Here is a 25,452-nt window from a genome sequence, read left to right on the forward strand (position 1 = left end):
AAAATTGACAAGACACATCTAGAATTTAACCCCCTCCCTTCCAAAAGCCCTTGTAGGTAAGGACGGAAAAGAGACCTTATAACTCGCAAAACATGAGCCAAGCAATGGCCAAAGCAGAACCCTTCCCCTGGGCGGTTACGTGAACTCTGATCAAGACGGGTTCAGGCAACACGGAGCAGGGGCTGCAGACTCCTCTAGACCCAGGCCCAACCTTTCCCTTGAATCAAGAAAAGCTAACAGGCCCTGGCCGGTTGGCTCAGTGGTAAAGCGTTGGCCTGGCGTGCAGGAGTCCCGGCTTTGATTCCCGGCCAGGGCACACAGGAGAAGCGCCCATCTGCTTCTCCACCCCTTCCCCTCTCCTTCCTCTCTGTCTCTCTCTTCCCCTCCTGCAGCCGAGGCTCCATTGTGGCCTCTGCCTCAGGCGCTAGAATGGCTCTGGTTGCAACAGAGCAACGCCCCAGATGGGCAGAGCATCGCCCCCTGGTGGGCATGCCAGGTGGATCCCGGTCGGGCGCATGCGGGAGTCTGTCTGACTGCCTCCCCATTTCCAACTTCAGAAAAATACAAAAAAAAAAAAAAAAGAAAAACTAACAGGAAAAAGAAAAAACTAACAGAGAAATTATTTTAGCCTTATCTGAAGGAAACCAAGTGGTCCAGTTGTATATCATAGAAAAAAAAAAAAACATTCTTAGTTAATAAAATAAGACACAGTCCCTCACCCCAGTGACAAAGTCCCAGTTGTTTCCCCAGAGGAAACAAACAGGAGCCCTCGATGGGAAGGAGCAGGTGAGAGAGGAGATGAATTTGGTCAAGGGGAGCTGCTAGTGGATTTCTGGGTGCACCGGAGTGACAAGGAGCCCGCGGCCTCTGGGGAGAAAGGCCGGCTGCAAACAGCGGCGCTTAGGTCAGAGGGAGAGACCGGGGACTCGGGCGGGCGGGCGGGCGCAGAGAAGAGAGCTCTCTCCTGTCTCTGCCGTCCTGCCTTTGACGTATCTTCCGATACCGTCTCAGGGCCCAGGGAGGTTTTCTTTTCTTTTCTTTTTAAAATTTATTAATTGTAATGCGGTGAGATTGATAAATCAGGATACATATGTTCAGAGAAAACATCTCCAGATTATTTTGACATTTGATTATGTTGCATACCCCTCACCCAAAGTCAAACTGTCTTCCGTCACCTTCTATCTAGTTTTCTTTGTGTCCCTCCCCCCCCCCCCCCCCGCCCTTACCATCACATTCTTGTCTATGTCTCTGAGTCTCATTTTTATGTCCCAGGGAGGTTTTCTGACACTGCCTGGACAGGTGATGCACACAGGGATGTCTTCCTCAGTGCCCCTCGCCTGTCTTTTCTCCCGCGCAGATAACCGCTACTTTTTAAGAGATGTTCTTGTACCGCCCCCACCCTCTTCTTGACTGAAGCCTCCCTCCTGCAAGTTACTGAGGGAACTGCTTGAACAAGGCGCTAATACCACCCCGATCAGGTCTGAACAAAACCGCTGCCTCCAGATGCCTCAGTGGGCTCTGTGTGGGGTGGGGCTGCCTCCTCCAGCAGTGCGTGTGTGCGTGTGTGTGTGTGTGCGTGTGTGTGCGTGTGTGTGTGTGCGTATGTGCGTGTGTGTGTGTGTGTGTGGGGGGGGTGTCAGCACATGACCTTGACCTCGTGGGTGTGCACAGCCTGTGTGCTCCATCCACGCTGCTTCCCCAACACCCTTTCCTCGGCCTCCCAAACGACCTTTGACAATTACGGAAGAGGTAGCACTTTTTGGAAACCGTGGTCATCCCGCACCCGGCTAATCATGGTGGCGGTTCCTTCATCATGGGTGGTCAATGCACCAGTTCCCCCAGACTGTTAACTCTGCCTTAGACCTTTCCAGAAAGGAGCCTTGCACAGTGTTCTCTTTTTATCCCATGAGAGCCTGGGAGGCATCGGAAGACTCCCTCATGGAGAGGGGCTCCAGTAGGGAGCTCCCCGAAATTCATACTATGGTGAGCGGATGGGGATCGATAGCATGATCGTATCTGGAGTCTGTGGACTAAAAATTCTCCCGTCCTCAGAAGATGCCTGGCAAACAGGGACAAGGATGCTGTGACAGAGAGATTTGACTGTGGGCGATGGGCACACAACACAATCAACAGTTCACATGCTGTAGAGATGTTCATCTGAAACTTATGGACTCTTATTGATCCGTGTCACTGCGGTTCAATTTATTTTCCTAAATAAAAAAAAGAAGATGCCTGGCTTTGCACTAAGAAGCTACAGGGACCCTTCCGTAGGCTCCTGCTATAAACAGGGGAGGTGACAAGGATGCTCCTATGTAACTATGAACCTGCTTGTGGGATCGAGCCATTCTAGGGCAGGGAGGTTTGGGGCACTGGCGTGACCAGGACTCATGAGGGTTTTGGACCCTGACTGCTGCTGGATAAGCAAAGTCTTGCCCCTCCTTTGACCGGATGGTGCCTTCGTGACGCAGCGGCGTTCGCACAGGGTGCGGCATTAAACGCGGCACCCGTCCCTCCCGACGTGTTTTCATTCTCTCTAATTAGCTTTCCTCATTAGCTCTTGGGTGACTCCTGCACTCCCTAATTATTTCTTTCACTGTGACTTACGCAGATATTGTCTCCTTTGCCTAATAATTGCTGTAATCACAGTCACTCTATTTGAGTTGGGCGCTTGTGTGATCAACGGTTTTATTAAATGTGTTTGATGGGAAGTGATTTCTAACGTGGGCGTCTATGGGAAACTATCGAGGTGCGGCTCTGCGAGAGGCGTGCGCGAGCGTGTTGGGATCGCAGAGAACGTGATGACGTGGTAACATGACGGGGAGGGGCCGCAGAGAGCGCGGTGCCGCGCAATTGGCGGAGCGTTCTGAATAGATTGCAGCCGCAGCCGCAGTGCAGAAGCGGGCCGACCTGCGCTCCGGGTCACCGCGGCCCCGTGCCACACGCCGGCTCAGCAAACCTCCGACACTGAGGACGGGGACCGGTCAGCCCCGCCAGTGCCACGCGCCCTGCTGCCCTTCCTCCTCCCTGCACGCCAAGTCCCCAAGACCAGCCTTTGGATGCCGCTGGGACCCAGGTCCAGGACTGGCCTCCTAGAGATCAGGAATGCCTCTTTGGGGGAGTCTTTTTTTTTTTTTTTTTTAAAGGATTGGCCCTACATTTTTGCCACCAGAAAAGACAGAGTGGGGAAGACTGGAGGATGTCAATGAAAAGCAAAAGTCAAACAAGCAGGCAAATTCCGGACTCGGTTTAAAAGCTACTCCGTCCTCCGGGAGGGTGTCTGTCTCTCAGCCTCCCTGGAGATCTGTGCCGGGTCCTGGGCCACACGGGCGAGTCTGCGGCTGCCACATGGTGACTGTCCGTAGATTAGGTGCTCACAGCAGCTCAGCACTTTCTGGGGACCCACTAACCCATAATAATGACGCCCCACTTATTAGCTCTCCCCAAGTACTGTGTATGATGCTCAGTGCTTTGCGTACATTGTTTCACTTACTCTCCCTCCCATCCCTGCAGTTAGGTACTATTATAATTTCCATTTTGCAGACACGCTAGGTAACTTGCCCAAGTCACACCCTCGTAAGGGGCAGAACTAGGATTTCCAGCCACACAGGCTGACCCCAAAGCCTCCATTACCCTGTCTCCCCAATTCCTACGAGCAATCGGATGACAGGAACCACGTTTAACAAATGCTAAAGCACCTAACAGGTGCGAGTTTCCTTAGCACAGACGGACTAGGAGGCTTAACAGAAAGCGAAACAGGAGTCCTTTGAGCCTTTCCCTTTCACACATGACAAAAGCTGCTTTCTTGGGACCCCTCGAGGCACTGCAGAGATCTTTAAGTGAGCACGGAGTGCTGGAATAGCCGCGGGGGTCCCACAGCACGCTCTGGGCTGGGGGGGTTGCGCTCAAGGCCGGGGGTGACGGCAGGGAGAGCTCAGGCGTGGGGCAGCCTCACCTGGGCACACGTACTCCTTCTTCTGCACGTCCGCCACGTTGAAGCCCCTCAGGTGAACGGGAGTCATGCAGAGTGTGAACTGGCCGACCGTCCGCCGCTGTCGCAGCCAGTCCGAGAGCCAGGCCAGGTGGCAGTCGCAGTGCAGGTGGTTGGAGTGCAGGCGCCTGGGGAGGAAGGCCCAGAGTGAGGAGGGGAGGCAGCCGCCGGCCAGCCGGAGCGGGCCAGGCCTCTCCGTCCCTTTGTCCAGCGTGACAATCCTCAGGAGACCCTGGGAGCACTTCCCTCTGTGCTGCCGCGTGAGCACGGGAGCCTCAGCCCTGACATGGCCAGGCCACACGTGACCGTCATCGGCCCACGTGGGCTGCATCCCGGGGATGCCTCAGCGGCTCTGAGCGACTCACTATTTCTTCATAGCAATTCCACGCTTTTCTTTCCCACTCGGGGAAGACTCCGTGCGCAGGAGGGGGCCAGTGACACTGTTATAGTGACTGTCCTGTTTTGAGTCAAACTTCCTCAGGGGTGGCTCATGTGCAAATTTCAGGGCCTGAGCTAGCGCGAGGTATACAGAAGGCTCGAGACAGCTCCTCCATGCCAATGCCCCAGTCTATGGTGGCACTGGGGCTGAGATCAGAGCTGCTTTTACCCTTTCTCTCTCTCCCTCCCTCCTTACATGTCCTTTTAATGAGCCCCTGCATGTCACCCTGGTGAGCCCCGACCCACTAGCACTGAGTGCACCGGTTGGGTTGGGTCGGGCAGGGCACGGAGAGGAGGTGTACCCTCCTGTTTCAATGAAGTGTCGTCCGTACCAGACCCCTGCAGTCCAGAACAGTCCCTCCACAGCGCCCTTCTCTCCTCCCCACGTCCAAGTCCACCTGGCACATCTGCTACTCTGACTGCTTAGGTAGCTCTGAAGAGACTTCCCAACCAGTGCCAGGACCCGGGCTTGCTCCTTCTAGTCGCTGTGATCGATCCCAGACCACTTTCTTGCCCTTGAGGGAACAAGACTTCATCGAGCAATCTGTAGGTTCCACTTCTGAGGGGGACTGTCCTGTCTGGTTACAAGGCTGGAATAGCCTTTCCACTAGTCGGGGGGGGGGGCAGACTAAGGCCATCCAGGGGCTTCTAAAGGTTCACCCCTAACGTTGCTCTATCAGGGGTTTCCAACTTGCACGTCCCCATACAGCCCTAGGTCACTAGAAGTGGTGGCAGGAAAGAGTTTAAGTCACATCAGCTTATCATATACTTGGCTGATGCAAATTTCAAACGCCCAGTCCTGGACTTGCTAACCAGCCAGCAGTATCTGGGGACTTCCACGCGCTCGGTGTCAAGCCAGTCAATACTGAGTGGCGGCAGGAAGCAGTGGCCCGGGCTACCTCCATGCCCGAATCGGAGAGAGCTGAAGGGCTCTTGACCACACTCCACTTAGCGAAAGGTCAACATTGTGACACACTGGCCAAGTGCGGCTAACGTGTGCTGCCTGCCGGCACAGCCGCCCTGCCCCGCGTGGATGCAGACCCCCGGCGGGGCAGGTCAGGCCCTGTGGGGGCCTTGGCAGCCTCCGGGGACCCCAGACCCTGTTCTATCCGATGGACTAAATGCACGCGATTCCCACATGGAATGCCACTTCTCCCTGCTGAACAAAAGTTTGAAAAGATTTTTCTGATTGTATTTTTAAATGTTTAATTTTGACGCTGTAATTTTCTTGTCGTACTTGAGAGCCAATATTTAAGGTCAAACGTGTTTTAATAGGCTCCTAGGTCCAAGACATAGGATCTGTAATGGGCTTCAAGTAATTCAATGCTCTCTTTTGAGTTTCAAAGCTCAGAACATCCCCTCTACCCCCAAACCATGCTGCTCCAGAAAGCGGTGTGACAGGTGGGATGGGACTCGGGGGACAAGATCCGAAGAAGCCGGGGGAAGGACCTCAGTTCTAAGAGGGAAAGCAAGACCTCTGTGTACTCAGCAAAGACGGCCACTTGGCGCTCGGACAGGGAGGGGCTTCAGGGTGAACTTGAGCGGCTCCTCTTTCCTCCAGAGCATGAGGACAGGGAGTTCCCGGGCAGGTGCAGCGGCCGTGAGAGTGAGCTGTCTCCTGACCCAGCAGTGAGCTGCCCGACAGAGGGGGGGGCTCCGTGGCCAGACACGCCCCCCAGGTGCAAAGGCTGCCTAGGAAGATGGCCACGGCAGGTCAGTTCTGGTGACAGGTGGGGCAGGGGCTGGTGGCACGCCCAGGCTGGGGGGCCCCCGAGTTCTTTTGCGCGCCGGGAGAAAGGGCCTTTTAATGAGCGCGGGCCCACGGGCCGGATCAATGCGAACCAATTCCAGTCAGTTCCAATCAGGGGTAAGAGATCAATGGAGGAACAGAAACGAGGTTTAGGTAAGTCAGATCCTTACTGAGCGGATTAATTTCCGAGATAATCAAAATGTCAGAGGTTCCTCTTTCGGACGATTCTATTAGGTTGGTTCTCCCTCGATTCCTGACAGCCAGCCCCACATCTCCTCTTTCCTTAACCTTGTGACGGATGGTCCCTCTTCCTCCGTCTCTCTCGGTGGGACTTTCTCCTCTCCCAAGTGGACCACGGGAAAGAGGTGACCAAAAATGACTTGGGAGTCACGGGAAGGCTCTGGTCAAAACCCTGGGGCAGTCGGCGGACTCAGTTCCCCCCACTGGCATCTCACCCACCAGACACACTGGGAGAGTCGAGCCGGACAGGTTCTTTCAAGCTGCCTTTCACACCGTGTTTGGGAGAGCAAGCTGAGTAACAGCATCCCAAATGCTAATATGAAAAGAAAAATAAGCATGTTCATCATAAAGTGTGAGCCTGTGCACTGCCAGGAGAGTTTCTGATCCTCTAGAGCAGGGGTCTCAAACTCGCGGCCCGCCGAACAATTTTGTGTGGCCCACAGACTAATCCACGAAGTTCAAAATATTTTGGGCCCTGGCCGGTTGGCTCAGCGGTAGAGCGTCGGCCTAGCGTGCGGAGGACCCGGGTTCGATTCCCGGCCAGGGCACACAGGAGAAGCGCCCATTTGCTTCTCCACCCCTCCACCGCGCTTTCCTCTCTGTCTCTCTCTTCCCCTCCCGCAGCCAAGGCTCCATTGGAGCAAAGATGGCCCGGGCGCTGGGGATGGCTCTGTGGCCTCTGCCTCAGGCGCTAGAGTGGCTCTGGTCGCAACATGGCGACGCCCAGGATGGGCAGAGCATCGCCCCCTGGTGGGCAGAGCATCGCCTCTGGTGGGCGTGCCGGGTGGATCCCGGTCGGGCGCATGCGGGAGTCTGTCTGACTGTCTCTCCCTGTTTCCAGCTTCAGAAAAAAAAAAAAAAAAATATTTTGGATAAAATTAAGTAAGCCTAGGGGCCTACTTGTATTTTTCATTTCTCTAGCATCCTAGCTAGATATTAGCTTAGTTAACAGCAGTTGTGATGCGAACTACAGTTTCTGGTCGTTTTGTGACACTGAGTAAACTGCATGTACGATTGTGCTTGTTGTACTGATTTTTTTTTGTTTTCAACTGCAGTGAGAAAAGTGTTGCGTAACAGTTGCCTTTTGTAGACCTAGTGCGGCCCGCCGAACGGCTGTGATCTTGCTCTGCGGCCCACATGCTGAGTTGAGTTTGAGACCCCTGCTCTAGAGCAAGAAGGGAACTCGTCTTCGTTACTGTGAACAATTTTGCTGGGCTGGGATGGCAGTGACACCAGGGAGGGTGGCCTCTCGTGGCCCTGCGGCCAGGCGGAAGCTCTGGTCTCAACTTCCTCCCCTCATCTGGGCCGCGGTATTCCGTTTTTGTTTCTGCTGGACAGGATGAGCCCAGGCTCCGATGTGCCATTGCCCAAACAGAACACTGGCTCTGTGCTTGATGCCTTTGACTTTGGGGGGTGATTTCATTTCCCTCTGGGCCTCAGTGTTATCACCTATGAAATGGGGATGTTAATGACGCCCCTTCCCAGGGTTGCTGTGGGGGACTGAGATGGTTCATGGCAAGCGCTCAGCGCAAGGCCTGGCACACCGCAACGTCCGACGCTGCTGTTGTTGTCGGGAGGAGACTCGCTCCAGACCTGTCTCCCTAACCTATGGCCCTGCCTGGACAAGGCTGCCATCTCTGGTTCAGACACCAGGGCATCACGGTGGCTGGCGGCTCCTGCACGGTGTCCCGCAGTCGTTTTGCTGACAGAAACGCCGCATTCCCCATAGGCCAAGCCACCTTTATAGAAGATAAGGTGAATGGATACAAATGCCAATTTGTGAAAGGTGCCTTTTAGCCACAGACGCTAAATTAAATTTCCAGCAAATCCTTTTAGAGAGGGCCAGTGCTCATTCTCTATAAAATGTGGCTTTCTGAATTCAATATAAAAGCTTTCCTTTAGAAATCCCATTTATGACTTCCTTCCTCTCTCCTCTTCCCCCTTCTCCAGCACCAGGCCCCCACCCCTTTAATTACAGTGACGGGGGATTAGTCAGCTCATGTCTCTGGGGAGTCCCATATAGAGCCATCTCCGAAATAAACTGAAGAGAAAATGGCACAAGGCAGGGAGCAAAGAGAGCAGACGAGATTGATTGATTGATCTGAGCTCATCAGATGAGGGCTCGGGACCACGAGAGGAATGACAATAGAAACAAGGAGAATAAACTCTGCCCACCCAAACACCCACACAAAACACCCGAGACCCCGACCTAGCCCTGACCCCCTCCTGTGGACCCCGCCCGGTTTCTCCTACACTGAAAATGACAAGAGGGCAAGTAGCAGTCACAGAAGAGCAGTCCCAGGAGCCGGGCTGCTGATGTCTGCAGGGAGGAGCCATCTTTCTCCTGCTCCACCCACGTGCCCGAGGCCCCCGGCCCTCCAGCCCGCGGGTGGTTTGCTGGGGACTTTGAAGAGGTCTGTGAAGACCCAACGGTTTTCCTGAAACTCCATCACCGCGCCATCCCATTTTAAAATGGCGGCGGGGGGGGGGGGGGATGGATTTCTTGGCTAAATTATCGTATCCTATGAGGGATCAAAGGAAGAACTGGCCCTGGCCAGTTGGCTCAGTGGTAGAGCGTCGGCCTGGCGTGCGGGGGACCCGGGTTCGATTCCCGGCCAGGGCACACAGGAGAAGCGCCCATTTGCTTCTCCACCCCCGCCCCCTCCTTCCTCTCTGTCTCTCTCTTCCCCTCCCGCAGCCAAGGCTCCATTGGAGCAAGATGGCCCGGGCGCTGGGGATGGCTCCTTGGCCTCTGCCCCAGGCGCTGGAGTGGCTCTGGTCGCGGCAGAGCGACGCCCCGGAGGGGCAGAGCATCGCCCCCTGGTGGGCAGAGCGTCGCCCCTGGTGGGCGTGCTGGGTGGATCCCGGTCGGGCGCATGCGGGAGTCTGTCTGACTGTCTCTCCCCGTTTCCAGCTTCAGAAAAATACAGAAAAAAAAAAAAAAAAGGAAGAACTGGAAAATGACGCTGGATGCTGGACCCTGATTCTGCTTCTTTTGTGACAACTAGTTTGTTGAGTGCACATCGTGGCCAGACACACCTGAGTGTGTTTTGTCCTCCCAGCAGCTCGGAGGTGTGCCCTCCCCTCGCTGACCTCGATGAGCAGCCTTGCCCCCAGGACGCGGCCCACCTCGCGTGCGAGCCCAGGTCTGCCTGGCTCCCAGCCCGTGTCCTCCTCGGACACTCTGTATCCTTTCCTCATAAACGGCCCGTTGGTCTTGGCTCCATTCTCGCCTGACGGAAGGTCACCTCCTCACCCAGCAGGGCTGTCAGACGTCACGGGCATCGACGTCTCCCAGGGCGGCGTGAGGTGGGGGGCTTGCAGGAGCAGATGGCTGGGCTCACCCCCCAGGGATGCGAGTTCATGGGGCTGGGGTGGGGCCTGAAGTTTGGCTTTTCTAACAAGTTCTAGGGGAGGCTGATACTAGGAGCCTAAGGACCCCACTTTGGGGACCACTGCTCTCGGGATTTTCACACCTCTGTGGAGCCCATGTTGCTGAGGGGCCATGGATAAGCTGGTTGCTTCATACTTTCAGTCCAGATTTCTGGCTAAATAGTGATGATGGATGGTGATGACAATGACAATGATTGCAATAATAATAATAAAACATCATTATCATTTACTGTCTACGCCATGCCAGGCACTCCACACATCTAGCCTCCTCCGATCCCCCCACCCTGTGTATGGAGGATACAGAGGCCCCCCTAACCCCCCATCCCCGAGCTAATACAAGGCGCTGCGGGGAGCAGAGCCCTTTGCCTTGGCCCTAAATGTATCAGGTTGAAAACTCGGCGGGGCGGAGTCTCCCCTACAGCCATGATGTAAACACCGCGGAGGCCGGACAACAAGCAAGGCGTGAGTATGAGCTCCTGTGGGAAGACCCCAACCACAAGCAAGGTGTGAGTATGAGCTCCTGTGGGGAGACCCCAACAAGCAAGGCCTATGAGCTTCCATGGGAAGACCCCAACCACAAGCAAGGCCTATGAGCTCCCGTGGGAAGACCCCAACCACAAGCAAGGCGTGAGTATGAGCTCCCGTGGGAAGACCCCAACCACAAGCAAGGCGTGAGTATGAGCTCCTGTGGGGAGACCCCAACAAGCAAGGCCTATGAGCTTCCATGGGAAGACCCCAACAACAAGCAAGGCGTGAGTATGAGCTCCCGTGGGAAGACCCCGACAACAGGCAAGGCCTATGAGCTTCCATGGGAAGACCCCACAACAAGCAAGGCCTATGAGCTCCCGTGCGAAGACCCCAACCACAACCAAAGCGTGAGTATGAGCTCCTGTGGGAAGACCCCAACCACAAGCAAGGCGTGAGTCTGAGCTCCCGTGGAAAGACCCCAACCACAAGCAAGGCCTATGAGCTTCCGTGGGAAGACCTCAACCACAAGCAAGGCGTGAGTCTGAGCTCCCGTGGGAAGACCCCAACCACAAGCAAGGCGTGAGTCTGAGCTCCCGTGGGAAGACCCCAACCACAAGCAAGGCGTGAGTATGAGCTCCCGTGGGAAGACCCCAACAACAAAAAAGGCGTGAGTATGAGCTCCCGTGGGAAGACCCCAACCACAAGCAAGGCGTGAGTATGAGCTCCCGTGGGAAGGCCCTCAGCCGCTGCCTGCAGAGGAGCTCACAGAGAGGTTTCCGGCTGAGGACAGAGGCACTCCCCAGGGATAAGGGCAGTGACACTGCTGGGGGGGGGGCTATGGGGAGAGCTGCTTCCTGGGCACACACCTGGGAAGGCTGGGGCCACCCTAACAAGAGCGATAAAGAACCAAGTTGCTGTGCTCCAGTATCAGAATGTCCGCCGGGTCAGATGAGCGGGAGAACGTGGTGGGTGAGGGCTGGGAGGGTGGGGACAAGGGGCGGCTAGGACCCCCTCTCCTCCACGGGCCCTCGCAGTACGTCACTGTCACTGTCACAGAAGTGCCAGGGGTACGTGACATGAGCTCAGGAAATGGTGGGTCATCACGTCCCAGGTGTGTATGTTCTGTGACCACCCAACACTAATAGACTTTCCCATCACGATGGAAAACACAAAGAAGATTCCCACAGTCCAGGAAGAGTCCCGGGATGCAGAGCAGTGAGTCTGTCTGCTGCGGAAGGGTGGGTCGGAACCAGGGATGGCACCCTGACCCGTCCCCCCATCCGCCTTCGCTCACCGACACCCCCCTTAGTCAAGAGCAGAAGGAGGCGGCATTGGGAGGGAAGAACCATCTGGCAGGCGGCAGCATGCTAGGTCCCACTCGCAGCTCAGAGGGCTGCCCTCGGGGCCGTGCCTGCTGGGAGCAAGTGGGCGGCGGAGCAGGGACCTTTACTCACAGGGTTCGAATCTTCGGCATGTGGTTGAAGCTGGTGACCAGGATGCGGCTGATGTTGTTGTTGTTGAGGGTGCTGGGAAAACAGAGGAGAAAGGGACATGGTCAGCAGGGGTGTGGTCTGAGGGGCACTAGAACGCTTTGGGGAAGTGGGGAAGGGAAGGAAGGGAGTGGCTGCAAGAGGGACCATGATCAACAGCCATGGGGCAGTTGGTGGAGCAGCTGGTGACAGGTGGATAGCTCTCCCGACCACGAGGGAATCCATGATTCCCTTTCTCAGGTGGGTCCCTCTTCCCCTCCACTGCCGCTCAGTACTCACTGACTCAACTGGAGCAATGGCACCGCTTCCTGAAAGCCTACTATGTGCTGAGTGCTTCATTTCAATAGCTCTAATCCTCACCCCTGCAATGCTACCATCGTCCTCATTTCAGAGAGGGGGAAACGGAGCTACGTCATTTTGCATCGTACCACACAGCCCCACAAGGGAGGCAGTGCCCGCTGTCATACACGAGGAGGCTGAGCTAGAGAGGTCCGATGGCTTTCCCAGGGACCCACAGCTGCTAAGCCCTGGAGATGGGATTTGAACCCAGCTCTCTCTTGCTCCAAACCCCTGGTGCTGCCCCGTGTGCCTACGTCCTCAAACAGGGTGCCACGCGGGAAGGTTATTGTGACTCCTCCAGCACGTCTGATCTGTCAGTGAGCCGGAGGACAGGGATTATTCAGCATCCTCTTCCCTGTGCATCTCCGTGACCATGGATGGGGACCCCCCCCCCCCAATGCAGGACTCAGCGCTGACTGGCTTCTTTGTAAGCGAAAAGGCAGGAGAGAGATGTGAGCTCCATTAACGGGTCAGAGTAAAATCAGGCTGCCAAGGAATGAAACTGGTCCAGGCGCGTGCAGCCCCGGGCTCCCCCTCCCACAGGAACCGAGGACAGCGGCCCAGGGACCGCGTGGCAGTCGAGGAAGCCAGCTGCCCAGGTGGAAAAGGTACGTAGCTGGCCGGCCTGTTCCGACCAGGCAGGCAGTGGTCTTTTGCCTTTGGCTCTCAGGGAACGCCTTCTCTTCCCCTTACAAGGCTCTCGAATATTCTCTATCTTGTGCATTACCTGACCCGCACATGGTTCAAATCGAGTCTTATGTAGTCTCGGTGTGTGGTCTCGGGCTCATTATGAACATCTCTTGTCTACAGGTTCTTCGCTGGCGGATGGAGTCAGGTAATGGGACCACTTCAGAGACAGGTGACAGGCTCAGCACGCAGGATGTCCTCGGTGAATGGAGGCTCCCATCTTACTGACATGGGTGGACAGAGCACCTGGCCTGTCTGGTCACTCCTGTTCCCCCCACGGGAACGGAAACGGAGCATCGTCCAGCACTGCGTGCCTCCTGCTCCCACCCACACAAGACTCCTTTCCCCGCCCTGGTGACCCCAGTCCACAGCAGGAGTCCGGTGACCACACCCCTCTCTCGGGCTGCTCCTCGGTCCCCCCTGCCCTGCTTGGCATTTGTCTGGCCAGTAAGACCAGGAGGGGCCCTGCTTTCACACAGGCACAGAAACGAATCCTCTTCCCCCCGCCCCCTCCCTCCCATGTTTACGATGCAGCTGCCATGTGTCTGGTGCTAATTTTAGGCGCATCACGTGGTAAAAAGAAATGAACAGACCAAGTTTACACTGCCTGCTTCTGCCCACCCTGCCTCTTTACTAACGCACCCGTGCAGACGCTGTGCATTTTATGACGTTCAACAGAGCTGTTTTGCTTTACGCGGCTTATTTTTTCTATGAGCATGCGTGTGTGTGTGTGTGTGTGTGTGTGTGTGTGTGTGTGTGAGACTCCGTCCGCTCAGGAAGCACCCAGAACACCTCATTAGACAGGGCTGAAGAACCTGTCACTCCTGTCAGACCAGGCTCTCTCTCCCGCCTTGGCAGGGAGCTACCTGGGGGTGGAAACTATGCCCCCCCTTCTCTGTCAGACCAGAAATGCCTTCGTTCCCCCCTTCTATCCCTCCCAGAGTGCTAGACCCCGCCTGTGGGGGAAACCGCATGGGGGTTGTTGACTACACAACCAACCGCAAGTCTGAGCATCCTCCTCAGCTCTGGAAGGCAAGCAGCAGGACTCCTCTGCAGAAGAGCGGCTTCCTTCTGACCGGACCCGGCCGTTCAACACCAGGTTGAATTCCCAGCCGGCCCTAATTTAGCCGAACAGACAGCGCGGTTATATGCAGGGCTTCGACTAACTGTATCCGGCAGTGGTCCGGCAGCGATGACTTATTAATGTGTTACCGCACTGATATTTAAATGTGAGCCGTAATGAGGGCTATAAAACATTTACGATAATAGCAATTATTCCAGGACCAAACTGACTAAACACAGTATTCAGATTCTCATGATGTGCTGCATGGGGCTGGCCGGGGCCCCGCAATGTCACTCTAGCTCCGTGGCAGCTAGAGTTTTTGTTTCTCTAATAAACACAGATTTATTTGATTTCCAGCCCTGGCAGCTTTGGCTCGTGCAGGGAGCGCTGCGCTCTCTTTGGTGCGTGGGCCCCCGCACAAGCAGCTGGCGTTTGATGGGGGGTGTCGTCGTCACGACCCCAGCACAGTGGAGCGGACCTGGCGAGCCTGGGCCTCGAAAGCAGAGACCTGGTTTAGAATCCGGCTCTGCCGCGTACAGCCTGTGCAACTCTGAGTGAGTGTTCTTGGTCTTACTGGGTTTCCTCCCTTGGAACATGAAAATAACAATACCAGCGCTGCCCTTACACAGCTTCGGTGGGGATCAGATGATAGGGTACTAATGATCGTCTGTATTAACTGAGAGCTTATTCAATGCCAGGCAGGCACTGGGCTAGGGGTTCCACCCGTACCAGCTCACGGAGTTCCTCCACCACCCTGTGAGACGGGCCCTTTGTGACTGCGTCCGTTTCCCGCATGAGGCCAACGGGGGTGCCAGGACATGGGACCAAACAAGCCTGACTCTGGGAACGATGCCTCTGTGCGTTGTCTATTGCTGCTGGGACAGGTCACCAATAATGTAGTGGCTTAACACAACACAAATTTACTCCTTATAGCCTGGAGGTCGGATGGCTAAAATGGGTCCACGGGACGGCGTGTTGTCCCAGGAGCCATAGGAAGAGGGTTTGCTTCCTTGTCGTTTGCAGCATGGTGACCGCTCCCTGGCTCGTGGCCCCTCCTCCTCTGAGTCATTCGGACCTCTTACTTCTGTGATCACACCTCTTCCTGTTCACTGTGATCTCCTGTTTCTCTCTAATGAAGACCCTTGTGATGGATGACATTTAGAGCCTAACCAGATAACCCAGGATAACCTCTTTCCTGCCCACGATACTCAGTCCCATCTGCCAAGGCCCTTAGATTTGGAAGTTCCTGGGATGAAGACATGGACATCTTTGGGGGGAGCATGATCAGCCTATAAAATACGCTTGCTTGTGAAGCACACGGCTTGGCTCATAGGCAATGGCCAATAATTATGAGCTATTATCACTGTAGCTTGTTGGTTAGTCCTTAACAGCTTAGGACACAGTTTCACATTCGTCTCCTCTGATGCTTGGAGCATGCTGAAGTCGGAACTATGATTCCCATTCTACAGATGGGCAATCTGAGTCCACACGATGCAAGGGACCTCCCGGGGGAAGACCAGGAGCTCCTGGGGGGTGGGGGGGTGGTCAGACCTTGCTGTTCTCTCTTTACACCAGTTCCTCCCCACCCGCCCACTGCCCCCTGCTCCAGCATAGACACACCGCGTCACCGCCTCTCAGGGACCCAAAGCTGGAAATACCTGAATAAGCCTCCTATCGTCTCTTGGTCTAGAATGTTTAACCCACAGAAAAATAACAGGTTTGGTCTGACAGTGACGTACTCCCACCCCCACTGGATGGCTCGTTCAGACTGAGCGAGAGTGACCTCACCGACGTCACCGTGCTCACCTCCACGTCCTGGCAGCGTCTGCCAGTCCAGAGTCTAGGTTCCCTCCCGCTGCTCTGTTCCTCTGGAGACATTTTGAGAAAATACGCTTTATCCCCAAGTCGCCCAGGTTGGAGGTTTTCCCCCAAGTAAATGCTTTCAACTCAGCATTTTTCAAGTTCAGGGTCAGATTAATTGTATAAAACTTCAGGACCGCCGTGGCCTCCCCTTTTCTTGTCCTACCACAAGCTACTGAGTCGGCATTTCGGTACAAGTTGGAAACAAGGCGCCCCGCCCCCACAGGACGTCAATGACGGTCCACCTGCCTCCCATTCCTCTCTTACAAAGCCCTTCCTGTCGTACACACTGCGCTCACGTTGAGACCTCCACCTGCCTCCCATTCCTCTCTTACAAAGCCCGTCCCATCGTACACACTGCGCTCACGTTGAGACCTCCACCTGCCTCCCGTTCCTCTCTTACAAAGCCCTTCCTGTCGTACACACTGCGCTCACGTTGAGACCTCCACCTGCCTCCCATTCCTCTCTTACAAAGCCCGTCCCGTCGTACACACTGCGCTCACGTTGAGACTACTACCTGCCTCCTGTTCCTCTCTTACAAAGCCCTTCCCATCGTACACACTGCGCTCACGTTGAGACTACCACCGGCCTCCCGTTCCTCTCTTACAAAGCCCTTCCCGTCGTACACACTGCGCTCACGTTGAGACCACCACCTGCCTCCCGTTCCTCCTTACAAAGCCCTTCCCGTTGTACACACTGCGCTCACGTTGAGACCACCACCTGCCTCCCGTTCCTCCTTACAAAGCCCTTCCCGTTGTACACACTGCGCTCACGTTGAGACTACCACCTGCCTCCCGTTCCTCCTTACAAAGCCCTTCCCGTCGTACACACTGCGCTCACGTTGAGACTACCACCTGCCTCCCGTTCCTCCTTACAAAGCCCTTCCCGTCGTACACACTGCGCTTACGTTGAGACCACCACCTGCCTCCCGTTCCTCTCTTACAAAGCCCTTCCCATTGTACACACTGCGCTCACGTTGAGACTACCTTGGACCTGTGCACGGTCTAGTTTCTCTTCTGTTGCGCCAAACTTGGAGCATAGATGCCTAAAGAAAAGGGATCATTTTCTGGTTAAAATGATCTATGTGGACAATGCTACTCCTATCAGTGGACCCCCTCTCGGTTGTGAGCACTAGAAAGAGGGCATTAAAATTTTCTTTCGGGGCCCGAGGGGATGAGTGAACTTATCATGGCTCCTACGGTGCAAGCAGAAAAGCAAACTTCATACCCTGTAAAAGTTCGGGCTTCCTTGTGTTCCTTAGTGAAATGCTGGGCTCCTGGGGCAAGACAAGGCCCCCAGCCCCCGAGAATGATGAATGTGTGAGGAACTGTTGCACATTCTGGTCTGGCCTAGGGGTTGGCAAGCTACGGCCCCATGAGCCCAAATCTCATCCGACCATGGCCTGCTTTTGTAAATAAAGTTTTCCCCGTTTGCTTACGTCCTGTCTACGGCTGCTTTCATGTTACAGTAGCTGAGTAGTTGCGACAGAGGCCATATGGCCTGAAAGCCTGAAATATTTATAAACTAGCTGGCTCTGTGTCCACAATGTTTGCCGACCCCTGGCTGCTCTAGAACCGGGCAGAGCTTGTCCTGCCTTTGCCAGCGCCGAGCGGCAATGTGCCAGGCGAGAGTCACAGATCTGTTCTGTAAGAAGAGGGGATCAGGTCAGAGGCTTTGAAAACTTAAAAACAAAAAACCAAACACCATTGGCAGGAGAGCCTAAGTGTCACGTGGTTGAGCTGGGATTCGAGAGCAGGCTGCTGTCTCACTCTGGACTTCCACACATCTCACCTGCCCCACCCCGGGAAGATGGGTCCCACCACTCCCCAAACCTGCAACGTCGTCATGGAAGCAGAGCGCACGGAACGCCCTGCTCAGAGACAGGGCGGGTGAATCCATCCTGGGTGGGTGTGGAATGGACTCGGGCAGTGGTTCTCAAAGTGTGGTCCCCTGCCTGTAGCCTAACCCACGAGCTTGTCAGAGTTGCCTGTCCTCAGGCCCCACCCAGACCTCCTGCACCTGCAGCTCAGGGGTGGGCCCAGCCTTCTGCGTTTCAATGAACCCTGGAGATAAGGGAAAAGGCTTAGAGCCTTTACCTAAATGTGCAGGGCAGAGCGTATAGGCTGCCCCCTTGCTGCCGCTGGGGCCGGAGGCCTCTTGGGTAGAGGGCAGTGTTTTCCTGCTTAGAAAGAGGCCCAAGTTCTGAAAGATCACAGCCCTCCATGAAGGTGGCTGTAGCCACCCCTGGCGAGCTCCAGCGTGGCGTCTGCCCCCAGGTCCCTGCTGCTCCCTGCTGCGTGGTGAAGCGTGGCTCTCCCTTGCATCCCCCAAGAGTGCCATCTTTGGTCTGGAGGACCCAAGTCCAGCTGCAGCCACACACCCTGGCAACCTTAATAAGGCAGACATTTCCCTGTCTCCTCCCATTAGGCCTTCACTTCATCACTCTGTGCTCTCCTGGCTCTGGGCATCATCTGCGTGGTGTGTGTCCATAACACCATCTAATTGGCTCTAATGCAGCGATGCTATTTGTGAGCAGGCGTCCACAGGAAGTGCAGTCTCCCAGTGTGCCAACCGTCCTGGGGTACCCTGGGAGCCCCTCTGCGTCCCCTCCACTCCGGTGTGGAGCCAGCCTCCTGGGGTCGGATAGATTGGCCCGTTCACCCCTCTCTCAAGGCTGATGGACTTCTTCAGTCTAGATAAATAAAGGTGGTTCCCTCCTTAACGTTCCCAGGAAGGAGGCTCTAGGCGAGTCATCGGCAGCTGTGGCAATAGGACGTCTTTTCAAAGTGAACCCGGAGATGTCCTGACTGGTACCTACAAATGCGGGTGCCCAACGGCCAGCGCCGAGAGCCCAGAAGACACAAGTACTTCCAAGAGCGCCCGTACTGAATTCACCGGGCTGAGCACTTTTCACATGGTATTTCACTGAATTCTCCCACCGTCCTGAGACACTGCTGTCATTTTCACTGTGGATCCTTGAGACAGCAGCGAACTCTACCCTGATCACACAGCGATGGAGTTGCGGAGCCCCTGTTCAAAGTAGGACACGAGGACCTGTGTTTTAAACCATGACCCAGAGCTGCCTCCCTCTTACAGGGCCGTCTTCAGCCAGGTGTCGGCTGTCCGATGTCCATGCCTCCCAAGGTGGACTTAGCCTCCACCGACCCACCGCAGTGAGGCAGGGGCCGTGGTGTTCGTCCCTCTGCCAAGGCTGCTCCAAGCAACGACTGGGTCCTCCTCCTGTCGAGGATCCGAGAGCGCTGGGCGCAGAGCGCGAGGGCGGTGGCACAGCCGACATGGAAGAGAGGGCAATTATGCCTCAAAGCCTTCTAAGGTCACGGTCTGGCTAACAAGTCTAAGTGTTGCCCGAAGCCACTCTTCCTGTTGGCTTGGCTGATTGGGATTTTTAAGAACACCGAGAAGAGCCGAGAGTACAGCGCTCCTTAAGCAAAGCTCATCCGGCGCCTGTTTGGAGGCGGCAATGAGTCCCGGAGGGCCGGCAGGATAGGAGGAAGGAGACGCGGAGGGAGAGCGAGGGGAGGCAGGGCGGAGAAGCCGCCTCTCCCGCGATACCTGCTCTCCGGGACGGTCCTGGGTGCCGCCTATTACTCATTCCCCTTGATCTCCCCGCGGACCGTTTAAATTAAAGCTCATAACCATTGTGTGGGCATATAATGAAAACAACTGATGCTGCACTGATTAGTCCATTACTCTCCACTGTTAGAAAACATAATGATCTCACAAGGGGCCTTATTCACTGACGTATAGCAGTCGGCCTCTCATTTGACACCTCAAATTAGCAGCCAAAGCAATAACAGCTGGGGTTTTTGTCTCAATATTTGTACCCGACTCCAAAGTGATTTGGAACCGGGTGAGCGTTATTTTTAAACACAGAGCTCTCACCGCCAAGTAACATTTTAAATGGTCTCCAGGTGTCATGTAAAACCTACAGAAATAAATAAAAAACAATCAGACGCCAATTTGGGCCTTTTGATGACACGGATGCCTTAGCAGAAAGGGCTTGTCTTTGGGTCCTCGCTCGTTATATAGTCGTAATGTGATAGACAGAAACCTCGTCTCCCACCACTGCCCAGCAGAGCCCTGGTGTTAGAGAGCAACAATAAAAAAAGACGACTCCAAAATAAATGTAAAAAAAACTAAAAAAATAGAAGATCAAACGGGAAAGATGACGTTTCACGTCGCGCCACCGCTCAATCAGGGGCTGGTAGTGTACGTCTTCACAGTGTTCTGCGTCTTTGGTCCCTGGAGTCTGAAGAACCCCTTGCTCATGCGCTGAGAACATCCCAGGTAACGCCTGGTGGTGATTCAGAATGATTCAACTGCCTCCCGATGACCAATTTAATTGCAAGATGTACCTTACACACAGCAACACGGATGAGACGGCCTCAGTCTCCTAATTCTATCTCATCATCTATAAACTGGCAGCCTGGACCATCAATCTTGTCTGCTACATTATTTAGACATCAGGCCGCGTCCAGTGTGCCCAGATGCCTGCTACGGGGATGAAAGAACGGCCCCCAGCTTCCATAACCACACATGGGAGTCTGGAGTAGAGGGGGGAGGAACAGACTGCGTCCATCCACCTCAGCTACACGCGAGAGGAAGAGTGCGAGAGGAAAAAGGGGAATGCGTCTAAGTACCCAGGAACGTGTGTCCCGAGAGAGGACAGAGCACACGCCTGTTCTATGCCCTGTTGGGTAGGCGGGGCTTAGCCCCCTGTATGGCACATAGATGACTCAGTAAATATTTATATATACCGAAGAGATAAATGGGTTTCAAAATGTGAAGGGTCAGGCTTTCAGGCATCTTTTCATTAAAAGCACATTTCCACTCTGATCAGCCTTCTGGGCCGACCTAGGAGTATGAGCTCAATTGCCTGCGGAGGGAGGCGTGGTGTCTGAGTGGGCGGGCGCGCGGGCAGTAGGGCCGCGGTAAACACATTGTCGCTTCCGGTGTCGAGGGATCGCTGTGATGTTGGGACCTAGGTGCACTGCTGCCCGTTGTTCCCTTGTTTTAAACGCCAGACTTCTAGACGTTTTTTTTTATGTGAAGCCTGCTTTTTTAATATAAGTGAATCTTAAGGAACGAAAATCATAAAAGAAACATCCCTGGGGCTGGTTTTCAGTCTCTAAACCACACAGACTAATTTAATAATTTGAATCCAAATATGCACACTTGATACAATGTTATCACATGACGTAGATGCACCAAATATACGTTTAGCATATGTGTGTATAATCAAAGAACTTCAATGGTGTTAGGGTGACACGTGGTGGAAGCCTTGGTTCCACACTGCTCCTCCTTCCTGAAGGGCAGTCACTAGCTGAGATACCTATTGTCCGTTGAGCTACCTCTAAATAATTGAAAACTATTCACTGCCTTCTTTCCTTAGCTGTCCTTACTTGAGGACAGAGCGCCCTGAAGAAGTTTATGGGGTAAAACTGTGCTCTGTCCAGCAGGTGCGCTCCTGTGGGTTTCTGCCCACTACTGGTCAGTCCTGTGGCTAAACATACCAGTCGGTTCTTGAGTCTAGTTCGGAACTGACCCAGCTTAGACCTATTAGCAAAAAAACCACACAGGATGCATGGGGCTCAGTTCCCAGGGTGAGATGCAGAAAGGTCCTGTTTTTACCCTCTGATATTTGTAAGGGGGGGAGTTCTCTCTGGAAGCTGGCTACAGTTTGGGAAATTGGGGGTATAAATAGGCAGGCACCCCGTGTTTAGTCACGGGGCTCTGGTCACCACCAGCAGCCAGGATCAATGATGTGGAAGTCCATCTCCTTTCAGATTGTTCTCTCAGGGACAGCAGCCGACTGGGGCCCTTGGGTGATCCGACCGCGAGCAGTGGCCTCACGATGGGAAGGCCTTAGAAAGGGATGGGGTGGTTGCCATGCTGAACGTAAAATGCTCCCTCTGGCAGAACGCTGAAGATTAAGGGACGGTGGGGTGGCAGGACATAGAGGCTGGCTTCATTAATTCTTGCTTACTTTCTGCTAACATAGGGGGAAGGCAGACGGCCACATAGACACTGAGTCAAGAGTCTGCAGGCCTGTTTTCTGGCCTAACTCTTCCACGAAGCTTTCCTGTGGCAGTGGGGGAGGCATTTCTAGGGGGGGGGGTTCCTTCTCCTAAAATGAAATGGGAAGGCCAGTGTCTCCCCAGCCGACAGTTCCGTCTCTCGTTCCCCTCTCTCGTTCCCACTGGGGTGGTGCTGGCTCGAAAAACGGGAACCTCTGGAATGGGAACAGTTCTCCAGACAGAAGTGGAAGGGACTGCGGATGCCCAGGTCTGTGGGGAGACGGGACATCTGGCCAGACGCAAAGTTGCCAGCAGCCCTCGCTGTAAAGCCACGGAAAAACGTTCCGCGGGGCCGGCTCTCTTTCTTTTCACGCAGACACCTGGCTCCGCGGCTGTGCGGTTAATGGGATCGCCTCCCTAACTGGCGGCCGCAGCTCCAGCTTCTGCACGGGGAAGGGAGAGATCTTCCTACTCAATTGACTTTGTGGAGCCGTTTGCAGGGGTGAGGGAAGTGAATAATTGGGATCAGGAAACTAATTCATGCAGAGAGGATTTCACTTTGGTGGGAGATGGCTTTATAATAATACTGCTGGGTTTCCACAGAAATGGGTCTTTGGGGGAATAGGATCCAGATGTTTAAATTAAGATAGAGGGCAGAGGGCAGTGCGAGGGGAGGGGCAGATATTCCGAAATATATAGGTTCAGAAAATGCGCTGCTGAAACAATGTGCTTCTGAACGAATGGGAAGCGGCCCGGGAGATTCGGAGCAGGGCAGACAGGAGAGCAAGCCAGGCGGGAGCTATGGAGACCTGCGGAGGGCGTGCCCTGCCCCAACTGGGTGCCCGCCACTGGGCGCCGAGTCTGCGCCGTGCAATAAGGTGGCCATGAGCTAACGGGTGGCAATTTAAATTTAAATTAATTAAAATGAAGTAGGATTAAAAATTCAGTTTCTCATTTGCACTAGCCACATTTCAAGTGCTCCGGAGGCGCATGCGGCTAATGGCTGTCACGTGGGTCAGCACAGACAGGAAACACGGCCTCCACCGCAGAGAGTGCTATTGGACGGCTCTGCTAGACCATACGGCCATACGCCGGCCCGCCGCCCCTAGATATCCACGGGAAGTTGAACTTCCACACTTTCAAATAAAATCAACCGAGTTTTAAACATTGGCAACTCATTCCATTTTTATAAACATTGGAAAGACAAAAACGAAAAAAATCAAATCCCACATCTGCAGCTTTCATTCAACCTATGGGCCAATGGTTGGGGGGCTGTGATTTAGTTATCAAGTGGACAAAGAAGGGTTCTCGAGCTTATCTGCAATGATTCTAGAGAGGAGCTTGGAGAAGCGGCACCGTACTCCCTTCACCCCTCCGCCTCACGGTCCCCTGCTCCTGAGTGTCTTTGCAGACAGGAAATAGGTCAGGAAAAGGTCAGAATGCTGCCCTGAGCCTTCCCAGCTCTGTATCTCCACGGTTCCCCCATGCCATCCTCCCCACCGCAGGGCAACTGGTAGGAGGAGGTCAATTTCCTGCTTGAGTTCCTAGCATCTTGGCTTTCGACCCAGTTCTGTGGAGTCGTGGACTCCTGGCCACAGGTAAGCCGAGCCGTTCAATATTTCATGTCCTGGAGGGAAGCGGCAACAGCAACAATAGACAGGTTTGGCTCTTCAAGGGGATTATGGCCCCCTGGTCTGGAGACCCACAAGAGCCATGAGATGAGAGCTGATCAAGGAGCAAGATACTCACTGAGCATGCTCAGAAACGGGGCACCGAAGCTGGCGCAGGGTGGGGGGTGATGGAGAAAGGCCAGGGGCTGACAGCGGAAGCAGGAGCACAGCCCCCAACCAGCACAGGACTCAGTTTGGGGAGCGGACTGATCCCTACATGCATCTAGCAGCCCTGTGGCATTTCCCCACTAGCCTGAGAGAAAACCCTTCTGGAATCCCAACTTAGCTCATCAAGGCAGAATTTCAGCCCAGAGACCTGGTGGCTGGAGTCTGTGGCCTCTAGGACTTCCATTACCTGATTCCACCTAAGTGCCACTCATAGGGGAAGTGGTTAATCGGAGTCCTACAGTTCAGATTCAGGACCCTCCGTCGTTAAAGAACAACTCCTTGATCTTCGCTAGAGCATCTTAACCCAGGAATGCACACGATACATTTCAATTTAGAGACTACAGTAGCCCTCAGTTAACAGGATAAGGAAATCAAACAGAAACCACCAAGCCCCCCCCTCCCCCAATCACCTTAATTTGTTAAAGTGCTGCTTTATTTAAATGGAAAAAATGATCTTACATTTCAAAGAAATGTTCACTTTTTCCTTAAGTTGATGTTCTCAAAACCAAGCTCGTCATTTTAAGAATGTGACTACGATCGAACTTGGAGTGTGGGTGTCTATGAAGGAGAGGTGTGTGGGGTGGGACAAGCAGCCTTGCAGGGGTCCCCAAAATTTTTACACAGGGGGCCAGTTCACTGTCCTTCAGACCGTTGGAGGGCTGCCACATACAGTGCTCCTCTCACTGACCACCAATGAAAGAGGTGCCCCTTCCGGAAGTGCGGTGGGAGCCAGATAAATGGCCTCAGGGTGGACGCATGTGGCCCGCGGGCCGTAGTTTGGGGACGCCTGCATAGGAAACCCCGTTCCTTCCCTAGAATGCGAGGGGCTGAGTGGAAGTCATTGGTGCCTTCCACAATGTGCAAGTGTAATCCTGACTGCCTGAACAAATCACAATTTGTAGCATAGTACAAAAAAAAAAAAAAATCATATTCCGAAGGTATTTTAAGACTTTGATTAAGCCATGACAGTTCTATATTCGAAGCTATATTCCAGTCAGAGTGTCATGACTGAACACTACGATTCCAAAGTCTGTCAAAAAAAAAAAAAAAAAAAAAAATTTAAATATTTGCGTCTCCCAGAGAAACCCAGGTGAGACATTTTGTAAGTAGATGAAAACAAGTCTGGTCTGTCTGAAAACACCAACTTTCACTGAGGCTCTGATTTTGTTCTAAAAATTGCCATTTAGCTGGAAGAATTTTAAAGAACCAAAGGTAATATGAGAAATGTGCTGTTTCAGTAAAATACTACATTGTTCAGTATTTAACGTCACTCTGGGACAACTTTAACCTAGTTCTGTTCGGGGCTAAGGCGAGGCAGAAGATCTAGAGACTGGGCTAAGTGGGTTTCCATGGCGTCAGTGAACTTCTTCTTGACTTGGTTCCCTGTACTGTGACCGCTTACGATACGCCAGGCCTGTGCGAGGCGGACAGAGGCAGCGACACAGCCCAGGGCTGTTCTCCAACTTCAGCTGTTACAAGCGGCCTGACTGGGCGTCTGCGACTTGCCAGACACACCCACACCTGTGGGGTCTCCTGTAACCCACACAAACTAGCCCAAGGGCTCGGTCCTACCGCTTCCATACTACGAGAGGGCAGTGAACCTCAGAACGCGCCCCGTCTGGTCAAGCTGGGATGGCAGCCAGTCCAACCGCAAGACTCTGACACCCCCAGGCTCAACCGCGGCCTCAGCCCTCCACTGGGGGGCAGTCTCGTGGACTTGGATGTGACGCTGATTAAGCTGAGGTCATAGGCTTAGCTCTGGGTGCCTTCTGGGTCAACTTTTAAAGAAGAAAAACTATCGGCCCTGAACTGTTCTGGGCATTTCCTGTAGCCAGGAGTCCCATGAGTGCATACAGCGCT

At 54.2% G+C, this 25,452-nt stretch overlaps 1 protein-coding gene across 3 annotated transcripts in view; it reads right to left on the bottom strand.

Annotated features, from left to right (window-relative positions):
* Positions 1–25,452, bottom strand: part of SLIT3 (slit guidance ligand 3) — a 616,611-nt gene that overhangs the window by 140,300 nt on the left and 450,859 nt on the right. For all 3 annotated transcript variants that reach the window (XR_010746197.1, XM_066342686.1, XM_066342687.1), the window contains exons 7-8: positions 11,732–11,803; positions 3,953–4,116 (exon numbers count right to left, since the gene is read on the bottom strand). Coding sequence is in view for 2 of the 3 variants with exons in the window: in XM_066342686.1 (XP_066198783.1) it covers positions 3,953–4,116; positions 11,732–11,803 (236 nt within the window). In the remaining variant the exon portion in view is untranslated. The remainder of the gene's footprint in view (positions 1–3,952; positions 4,117–11,731; positions 11,804–25,452) is intronic.

Source organism: Saccopteryx leptura, chromosome 6 (assembly GCF_036850995.1).
Source record: "Saccopteryx leptura isolate mSacLep1 chromosome 6, mSacLep1_pri_phased_curated, whole genome shotgun sequence".
Taxonomy (NCBI): domain Eukaryota; kingdom Metazoa; phylum Chordata; class Mammalia; order Chiroptera; family Emballonuridae; genus Saccopteryx; species Saccopteryx leptura.